Source organism: Prosopis cineraria, unplaced genomic scaffold (genome assembly GCF_029017545.1).
Source record: "Prosopis cineraria cultivar Desert tree isolate PC_DT_omini unplaced genomic scaffold, ASM2901754v1 PC6, whole genome shotgun sequence".
In the NCBI taxonomy this organism is placed as follows: domain Eukaryota; kingdom Viridiplantae; phylum Streptophyta; class Magnoliopsida; order Fabales; family Fabaceae; genus Prosopis; species Prosopis cineraria.
Genome location: NW_026555337.1, coordinates 30,025,475 through 30,036,584, shown reverse-complemented (window position 1 = coordinate 30,036,584; position 11,110 = coordinate 30,025,475). Strand labels below are relative to the sequence as shown.

The following is an 11,110-nucleotide window of genomic DNA, read 5'->3' as shown; positions in this document are numbered from 1 at the left end:
CTTACTGCAGTTGTTAATTTACCAATGAGTTGTAAATTACATGAGTTGACCTATTAATAATTTTACAAAACTTGAACGTCAGTTGTTCAATCACAAGCAACAATGTCAATAGTTAAGTTGAAAATTTTATTTGTTAATTTACCAACATCAATTATAAATTACTAATAGATCTTGTAATTTATAACTAATATTAGTAAATTAATCAATAAAAGTTATAATTTAACAATTGATGTTGTTGCTTGTCTGATAAACTGATGTAATTTATAACTCATATTAATAAATTAATTATAAATGAAGTAAGAAAATTGACAGCTAATATTTTTTATTTTAATAAAAATTAATAAGTTAATGATATTTTAGCCTTTTCATCATTAAAATTATTTTTATTTTAATTTTTTTGAATTGAACTGAAGTTTTAAAATTTTTTGAAACCTACTAATAATTAGTAGCCATTGATAGTCTTGGTCTGATAGCGTATAGAAGGAAAAGCTAGGTCATCATGCTGGATATCTCCAAGAATGAAAAGATCGGTCATAGGATGACACAGTAAAGAAAGACACCTAGTGAGTAGTTTGTTTTCATGTTTTTGTTTTCATTTTTGCATGTGATTAAAAGTAATTAAGATTTTATTAAAAGGTCAATTAAGTTATGCAATGAATTTAGAGTAATTATTTTTATGAACAGGTGTCTTGAGATGTCTGATATCTCCCTCATATACAATTGACTTTAAACTCTTTTTACAGACCATTCATTTTCATTATATAGTTTTTCAAAGTTTTTTAAAAACCTTTGGTGATAAATTTTTTTTTCTATATTAATCGACCTTCCCTCACTGAAAAAGACAAGACATGATTTTGGTTGTGACAAGTAGCTTACTTTCGTAATTGAATTATTTATTGAATTGCATGTAAGATTCAATGATAAAAAGTTGCTTCGATTGTGTGTTTAATAAGAAATTGTGGTTAATATTTAAGTATGCTTAATTCGTGAAGTTAAGGCTTGCTTTCTGATAATGTTTGAAATTTTCTTTTCATTTTAAAGTAAAAAAAATGATTTGAATAACTCTTTGAGGAAAAGTTGTGACAAATTATTTTGTATTTTCATTTTCAATTGAGAGACTCTACAACTTAGTTTGGAATTTCTAGACATTTTAATTTCTTCACATGATTTTAAAAAATGATTTGAGCATTCTTTTCAATGAAGTTGAGCTTTTCAAACCTACCTCCTTGAACCCCATTTGAGCCTTTAATTGAAAGAGCCATGATTTTTATTTTTTTTTGTGAAACCCACATTAGACCCTAATATTAATTTACAGCATTGAAAAACTATAAATTATTTATTTATTCATTTTGGTAAATAAATTATGAATTATTTTACTTTTGAGATAAGTGATAAAATATTGTTAACAGTGGAAATCAGTATCATTGTCACTTTTATTATATGCATATGAGCGAGAGTTGAATGTTGTCAGTTTCTATCACCCCCTGAATCTTATCCATGCTTCCCACGGACAATTAGAAGTGTAATTGGAAAGGGATAAATTAAAATGAGTATTTTTTTCCACTTAGCTGACTGAGTTTCCCATCATCAATATCAACATATATGAGGGGTGATTAATAGTATGGATGCTCTAAGATTTTGTGCAAAGCAGATACTCCTTCTGTTTTTATATATAAGATATTTTAAATTAAATTATACAAAACAATAAAAGTTAATTATCTTATTAAAAGATAGCAACTTTTCAAATTTCCCCTAATTATTATAAATAAAAAAATAAATTTATTTTTTTCAAAGTAAATTAATAAGAGTATTTATTTTGTTCTCTTTTCAATTTAAAAGGGTATAATAATTCATTCATTTAAAGATAAGAAAAATGCTTTAAAAAATCTCTTATATATAGAGATGGAGGGGTAAGTTCTAGAATACAGTTGAATTTAATTCAGTATTACTAGATATTATATGCTTTGTAAAAAACTGTTTAATTTTGTCTAGTAATGCGGAGTGTCCTATTACGTTCTTGTGAGCTCGGGAGCGTCTCTAAACTCCAATGAGTATGCCTTTCTGGAGTAATTGGTTTTTTTCTTTAAAGAAAAATATAATGTTAATAATAGTTTCCTCCTTGGTGTCATACATTCAAATTATTATTTATTTATTATTTTTAAACAAAAATACAAAGAAAAAAATGGATATCTATAGTACGGCAGTTAAACCACAAAATAGCAGACTTAAAAAATAAAAAAAACGGCTGAAATGTACAAAAAAAAGCCCTTGAACTTTGAGATAGTTGCATATAATGTCCCTCATCTTTGAAAAATTAAAATTAACCCTTAATCTTTAATTTTGTTCTTCAAAGCCCCTATTGTTAATTATATTATAAGGGTTAAAATATCATTTAATTAAAAAATATTATTAAATAAAAGTATTATCTTGTAGAGCTATTTATAATCAATTTCTTATATTTTTTGGATAGTTAAGGTATTGATAGCTAAAAATATGTTATTTTTACTATATACATTTTTAAATATTTACATTATATTAGCTGTATCTATGTCTTTTTGTTATCAATAGGGCATAGTTTTATTGTTTTAACGGAAATTTTTATTTATATTTCTAGGTTAGACTAATATAATACACATGGTTAAAATATTTAAAATTTTAAATATTCTAGGTTAGAGTAATTTTTCCTTTAACACAAAAAAAACTATAAACTATTGATAATAAAAAAATAATAAAACTAATATAAAGTAAATATTTAAAAATCTATACGGTGATGATGACAATTTTTGGCTATTAATACTATAACTATTCAAAAAATATAAAAAATTGACTAATCATAGTTTTACAATACAATATTTTGTTTAATATCACTTTTTAGTTAAATGACATTTTAACTCTTAGAAAAAAATATAATTAATAGTAGTGCTTTGAAAAACAAAATTAAAGGTTTAATTATAAACATTTAAAGGTGAAATGTAATATGCAATTACTTTAAAATTTAGAGAAATTTTACGTATTTTTACTTAAAAACACGGCATAGTTACATTACATGATTGCATATATAAACCTGAAGCCTCTATTTTGTGAAACTATTGAATTTTATCAACATTTAAAAATTATCATAGAACAATTTTCTCTAAAATTTTGAAATAATACTCACAATAAAAACTCACATATGTTATTTCCTTAAAAATTTTGAGATTGGATGATTTCTAAGTATCATGTGACAAAATTTCTTATAGTCATTTGATCTAATTGAACAATTATTATCATGTCATATGAGATATTTACTGAGTGAATATATATATGCTACTCAGATCCAAATCCTTTTGAATCTTGTGACATATCTAGCATTGGAGTAGTGAGTACTCTCTTCGTTAAAAAATATAAGGTATTTTAATAGAATATCATCTCTTAATAAAGTAATTACTTATCTTTAAACTAATCCATCTTTTCATATTTACCCCTATTTAATGAAGTATTTTACCTTAAAAAAATATAAAGTAATATATTTAATAGGGGCACTTAAAAAAAGATAATGATCATGTCTTAAAAGATTTAAAATGCTTTATATTTTTTAATATCAAACTATTAAAAAAATATGAAGGACGAGTATTTATTAAGGGGATAGTACCTGTTTATGTTTGGTTTTCAAAACCGGAGTCCTTAATTGTTGTTTAGCTCTTTTTTCATTCATTGTTCTTATACTGTAACATTGCTTGCTTGATTAATTGAATCGCATTATGCGAATCGTCCTGGACATTATTAGATGCTCAATTTTTAGTTGCTTTTTAATTATTTAACCTCTTTAATTAATAATTAATTAACGGGGGATCAAAACTTAATTTTACTGAATGCTCAAAATGACACTTGGGTCCTCAAAAAGTGAATTAATATCAGTTAAGTTTTTGGTAATTTTTTTTTGAAATGTAAGTTAAAAATATCAATCCAAATTATTATAGATTTAGGAGTTTCAATTACAGATAAGTATTTAAATATCAAATATAACTTTTAGATATTGTAATAGAAATTTTTACTTGTTACTGTTTGAATTGATATTTATAGTTCATTTTATAAAAAAAATTATTGAGAACTTAATTGATATTAATTTACTATTTTAAAACCTAACTATCATTCTTCTGTTAATGAAGATTTAGTTATTTGGGTCAAGTTTGACGAGCCAATTTGAAGAAAGTCAAGGTTAGGTTTTGTTATATGAGCATTTTTAAAGGAGTAGGATACTTCAATTCTAATACGAGTAGTCGGCCCTAATTAAACCTGACTTGAATAAGCTAACCATTAAAATTTATAGCTTTATATACATATAAAGTTAGTAATTTTATCAAGCTTAATGAATCAGCCCAAATCCATGCTAGAAAGGTAGAATATTTTTAACCTAACTTAAATAAATCTTGTTAAATTGGGTTAGATTTGAATAAACCTGACTTAGGTGAATTATTGGTTTCAGCTGCATGTTGTCTTCTGTGCCACTACGGTTGCTGAAATTATCGGTCTTATCCAAGGGCTGGGCATTTGCTTGGGTAGAGGCTTTCGGAATGTCAGTGCTTTCATGGACCGTGCCAAAGCAGTTAACATCATTTTGAAGCTTGATGAAGGGGACCCACCCCTCGCGAGACCTTATTGGTGGAGCTTGATCACCATATCAGAGAGATTGGACTACCACAATGAATCTGTGCTATAGCTAGCGAAGCTAACACTGTTGCAGATTCTCTTGCCAAATTTTCTCACAATTTAGATACTACTGTTTGTCTCTTTTTACAAGGGGTGGATAATCATGATAGAGGAGTAGGCTGGTGTGTTACAATCTTGCTGTTTCAGACCTCGGCAATGTTCTGGTTATAGTCTGTTTCAGTTTATATTAAAAATTTGGCCAAAAAAAGTTTATATTAAAACAAAGGGCCTAAATAAAAAAATATAATAAATTTTAACTGATTTATTCAATAAACTATAACAAATTTGTTGTTATTGAGACTATTAGTAAGTAAACTAATTTTTAGTGAATAAATAATTGAGTAAAATACTTTAATGTCTCATTTGCTTTACCTTATTACATACCCCCTTCATTCAAAAATGTAAGTTATTTTTAACCGAATCTCACCCATAAAGTAATTAATTACTTACGTTTTAACTAACCCTAGATTTTTTAATATTTATCTCTATTAAAACACTCTAAAATAAATATAAAGTCATTATTGATAAGGCATTTTTGAAAAAAATATAATGATTATACCTTGAAAAGACTAAAAATACTTTATATTTTTAAAATATCCAACTCCTCAAAAAATACCTTACATTTTTTAAAACGGAAGGAGTATACTTTTTTTTTTATATGAAACCTATTTGAACACCTCATAGTAATAAATAATTACAAAACAGAAATGACCCCTTTATTTTTAAGATTTCATTCCATCTATCCAACTACTAGTCTACCATTAAATTATATATATTGAAACCCATAACCCTTTCTATAAATAAAATGTTACAAATCATTTAGATTAACCAAAAAATTAATGCATATATATTTTTTATTGTTATGTAAATTTTAAATTTTTTAGTTATTTAGAAATATTTATTTCATAACATTTTCGAAAATCTAAATATATAAATTAGCTAAAATAAGATTTCAAACACGTAGTTAAAAACGCCTAAATGATCTCATAAAAAATTAATGAATTAGGAATTATTATATTAATTACTCAATATAATAATATATATTTATTTTTTCAAAAAATTTAATAATTTTAGCACAAAATTTTAAATAAATATCAAAAAACTTAATTATCTAAACTTTTTAAATTGGATAAGAGAGTAGACAATTAGATTATAAGGGGAAATAATAATTTTAAATTTATCAAAAAATGAAAATAAAAAATTAAATATTTTAGAACATTTAACAGAATATTTCTAACATTATTAAAAATTAGACTAAAGTTAAATAGAGGGGAGGCATTGTAATTTAAAAAAACAATAGAAGGAAGTCATTGTATTTTACTCTAAATAATTTCACTTAATTGGTTAATAATCAAGATTTGAAATTTTTTGAGATAAGTTTTCCAATATATTTGTGCTAGTTTAAAAATTAGTCTGCATTTGTCAAGAAAATCAAAAATAGCATTTTTCTGGATGTACGAGGACTGTTTATTTTAATTATTATTTAAAATTAAGGTTGAAGAGTGAATGCAAGCATGTATTATTTATAAGACGCTTCTAACATGTTTTATTATAATTGAGAAAAATTTTAAAATTCATTAACTTTGTTTAAAAATTAAATAATTTTTCAACTTGGCCCCATTATATATATATATATTTTACCAATATATTTTCTTTCTCCAACATTCAATGGAGGTTAAATGAAAAAATTTATAATTAAAATTTAATAAGATAATAGGATTAAAAAACTTTTCTTGCTCTACCTTATAAATATGACTAAATGGAATGTCAATATATAAAATTTAGTCCATTAATTTATTAATCATCGTTGTACGATGAGATCGGATACAAACATAGCATTTACTTGCTTTATTCTATCCAGCATCCGCTAGAACTTTTCTGCCAATTTAGATCTAGAATATTTTGGAATAATCAAAATTTTAGATCAAGAAAAAAGAAAAATTCGGCAGTTATACCACAAAATAGCAAACTTAAAAAAATGCGGCACAGTTACATTACATTATTGCATATGCCATATACGTAACCCTGAAGTCTCTATTTTATGAACTATTACATTACAGTAATCCATATTGGATGCATGTAGAGATTATTGCTGGATTAAGAGATCTGAAATTGAAAGGACAGTCCAGAACTACCCAACTTCTCTTCCATTACTTTGGACAATTTCTCTATCATCCATGGAGATAAATGATTAACCCAATCACCCACTTCACCTTTCCTAAAGAAATCCTTCTTTTCAATCCTAAGGCCTATTTTTCCAATCTTGTTCACTTCCAAGTCCTTCATCTTCTGAAAGCTGCACAGCTCAATTATGTTTTCAATAACACCATCCCTTTCCTCCTCTGAATTGAATGGGCAGTTCAAGAACTCAGCCATTCTTTTCAAGTAGAATTTGATATCTCCTTTCAAATTCTCATACCTTAAAAACAGAATCTTGTTCGGAGACTGTTTGCTTTCTCTCCAATAACCCAACATATTTATCCAAAATGGGCCAAACTGATAAATCCCTTTTGAGTACCTGTCAAATGCTTCCTCACATGATAATTTGGGCAAAGATGGTGCTTTGACTTTGTTGGCAAAATGCCAAAATGACACAAAATTATCAAATGGATTACGACATATATAAATTATCTTGCATTTGGATTTGATAATTGAGTCCGACAATACATGAAATGGAACATGGGTACTAAAAAGTCTTGGTTTAGGCAAATTGGAGAGATCAGGATTTTGGTTATCTACATAATAATTGAACTCAAAGGATTGAACAAGCTCATGCGCATTGGAAACAAGTAAAGGATGGTTATTTTGTGAAGGAGAGAATACCTTGCGATTTACAATGGCAAAAGTAAGGGCTTTCAACCATGTTGTTCCAGATTTTTGTAAGCTGGCTAGAACAACATCATCATCTCTCGCTTGGAAGTGCTTTTGGAAGTAGCATATCGGTTGGATTCGATTTGTTGGAACCCAAAAGTCTTTGTATAAATAGAGATATGGGTTAATCGAACCCTTCTCTCTAGGAAGAGAAAGAAGCAGTGCTTTACATTCTTGGCTAAGCTTTTCATACTCTTCATTGTAAGCCTCATTTTCCAGCTCAACATTTGCTTGGTTTTTTGCGAACGAAGTGGTGGTGGTTTCAGCCATAAGAGGTCGGAGTTCACTAGCAATCAAAGGTTCCAATATATTTAAATACTCAAGTCTCCAATATTTGTAGTATTACTGGGCTGAGGATGCAATTTTAAGGTGACTTGAAAAGGGCAATCAATCAAGAAAAAAGTGTTGCAATAGGTTTCAAAAAAAGTGGGAGTCCATTGTTAAAGGACGAGAAAAAAATATTAGATTAAATGGCAAAAATATTTTGAAATTTTTTTTCAAAAACATCTAGCATTTTAAACTTTTCATTGGAGCATTTTGCCCTAAAAGTTTCAAAAACATAGTATTTTTGTCCCACTGTTAAAAATTCTTAACATTGACTATTAACTAAAGTTTGACCAGAGTATTTATGATTTTGCCTTCCTTCGTTTTGTGTTTTTCAGTACTCGTTTTCATCTATTGGAAGTAGGAAAGTTAAAGAATTCACTAGAAGATGAAATCAAAAACTAAACATAGAAGGAAGGAAAGAAAAAAAAATACAAAAATATTTTTAGTCAAACTTGAGTTTAATGATCAACGTTAAGAATGTTTAATGGTAGGATAAAAATACTCTGTTTTTAAAACTTTCAGAGCAAAAATGCTCTAAAAAAAAATTTAGGATACCAAATGTCCTTAAAAGAAAAGTTTTAGAATATTTTTACCCTTTAACTCAAAAATGTTCAATGTGAGAGTATTTCAAATTCTTCAATGTAAACTAATTCTAATCAAATTTATTTTAAATATTAGAGGAGAGATTCTCACTAAGAAGGAGAGGGAAAACCTTAGAGGTTTCCAAAACCCTAATGGTTTTAGAGAGACACATCTCTCACTCGGACTAAACACCAAGTTATATGTCATTTTCTTTACAATTTAATGAACAAATTTCTAAGTGAAATGACTTAAATATATATATATATATATAAAAACTATTTTTACTCCCCTGAGTCTATTGTTGTGCCATTTTCTCTACACATATCGATTGACTTAGACTTATCATTATAACATTATCTAAAATTTTATTATATTCCATCAATTGTATTTGTGAGGAATTAGGGGGGATTTTGTCATCCTTTTCATAAAATTTCATGATTACTCGACACTTATTGCATTTACAAACCTCAATATTTGTTTGTTGTATAGGCTAAAAATAAATGCATATTTAAATTTAAATAAAATAATTATATATATATATATATATATATTATGGACATATAATAGGTGTATAACTTAGGTTTATTTGATTGAATCCATAATACATTATTTTTATTATTAATAATGATCTAACAACTCGCCATCCTCAATGAATTGTTCACCATACTAGTTCTCATCCAAAGCACTTGCACTACGCACTAGATTCACTCTTCCCATATTGCTTTTTACTAGCTTTCTGAATTAGATTTGCATATGGGGTCTTAAATTTACTCAATAGCCATTGAATTTTGTCAATACTTGAAAATTATCAAGATAATTTTTTTTTTATAAAAACTCAAAACAATAGTCACAATAAAAACACTACTCACATATGCTACACCTTTAAAAAATTTGAGATTTGATTATTTTTAAATATTATATGATAAATCTCTAACAACCATTTAATTTAATTAAATGATTATTATCACGTCATGTGGCATACTTAGAGTAAATAGATATATGCCACTCTGATCCAAATCCTTCTATATTTGTTAAAGGGATAGTGCCTGTTTAGGCTTGGTTTTCAAACCCGTAATCCCTAAATTTGTTGTTTATCTCTTTTTTAATTTATTGTTCTTACACTGTAACTTTGGTGGCTTGATGAATGTCTCTTTTCTTGACAGAAAAAAAGGAACAATAATTGAATCGCATTATGCACTTCCCATAAAGCTTCTTGAGCATTTTTAGGGGTCGTTTGTTTAAATTAAAAAATAAGTGATTTTCAAATAGTTTAGAGATTTTATAAAATAAAATTTATTTTATAAATTTTTTAAAAAAGTAGACATTATTTATATTTAATTAAAATAATAAAAAATGATTGTTAGTTGGTTATTTTTAAATTTTATGATATCTTTTTTTATTATTTTATAAAAATAATTTATTATTTATAATTTTAAAATTTTATGATATATTCGCGCATCTCGCCTCTTTAAAACACTCTTTCTCTTCACTGCATTGGACTATTTTTAGAACATATTCAAAATAGCTTCTTAAAATAATCAAAAATATACTTTTTTTGGGATCCAAATGTTTTTAAAAATTTAAACAAAAGTCATAAAAATTCATAAAATAGATTCTTTAAAAAAAAGTGATTTTTTTAAGAAATAAGCCAAAACACAACAACCTTAGATGCTCAGCATGTAATTGATTTTTGATTATTTAACCTTTAATAAATTGATTAGTTGATTGATTGATTGATCAATTGATTGATTGGAGATCAAAATTTTATCACGCACGTGTACTGTGTTGCTTCTTCTAGTCTCCTTTTCAACCTTTCTTTCTTGCATTTTTTTAATTTCAAAATTTTATTATTGCCTTGTAATACTTTTTTTGTATGAATGAACTTAGGTGAGTTGAGATCCGGGGATTGTCAAGAGAGGGCATGCTTCAAAAATCAAAGAATACAAGAGATATTTTTATATTACCTACCAACGTCATCATATATGCTGTGAGATTTGATTCCGTAATTGTAACATCTCAATTTCTACTCAGAATTTAAATAATATTAAGATATAATTTATTAAGTAAACTAACGTTTGCGCTGAGAATTTTAGTTTAATGAAAATTGGGGAAATTTTAATCAAGATAAATTAATTCTAAATATATTCTTACAAAGAAGTAGAAAATTAAAGGTAGTAAATTTTTACTAGCATTGAATTTGAATTTAATTGAATTGTTTTGGTGATAGTTAAAATTCATTATCTAATTATTTAAGGATAATTTATTAAAAGGACTTAGATTTTAAATATTTGAGTAATTATAAAAATAATGAAAAAGGATTTTGAAAGGTAAAATAATAGATTATAAAAGTGGAGAAAGTTAATAATAAATAAATAAATCAACATTAGAATGAAACAAATAATTGATGTGAAGGGTGGGCAAGAGTCAATGTGGCTAGAGTTGGGAATACGGGCGAGCCCGACCCTTTAGGGCCTGGCCCTTATAGGCCGAGCCCTAAAGCCTGGTCTCTATTTTGAACATTTTTTCTCAAGCCCAGCCCTTATGCTCAGGGCTCAAGGTCGGGCCTGCAAGCCCTTTTTCAAAAAAAAAAAAATTAAAATTAAATTAAATATTATAAATTAATTAAAATATTTTAAAATTA

General features: G+C 26.5%; 1 protein-coding gene across 1 annotated transcript; it reads right to left on the bottom strand.

Moving 5' to 3' along the window:
* Positions 1-6,727: 6,727 nt before the first annotated feature.
* On the bottom strand, positions 6,728-7,830 carry LOC129314057 (cytosolic sulfotransferase 15-like). The gene has a single exon (XM_054957433.1). The coding sequence runs from the start codon at positions 7,828-7,830 to the stop codon at positions 6,787-6,789; it is 1,044 nt and encodes a 347-aa protein (XP_054813408.1). The 3' UTR covers positions 6,728-6,786.
* Between the last annotated feature and the right edge of the window lie 3,280 nt (positions 7,831-11,110).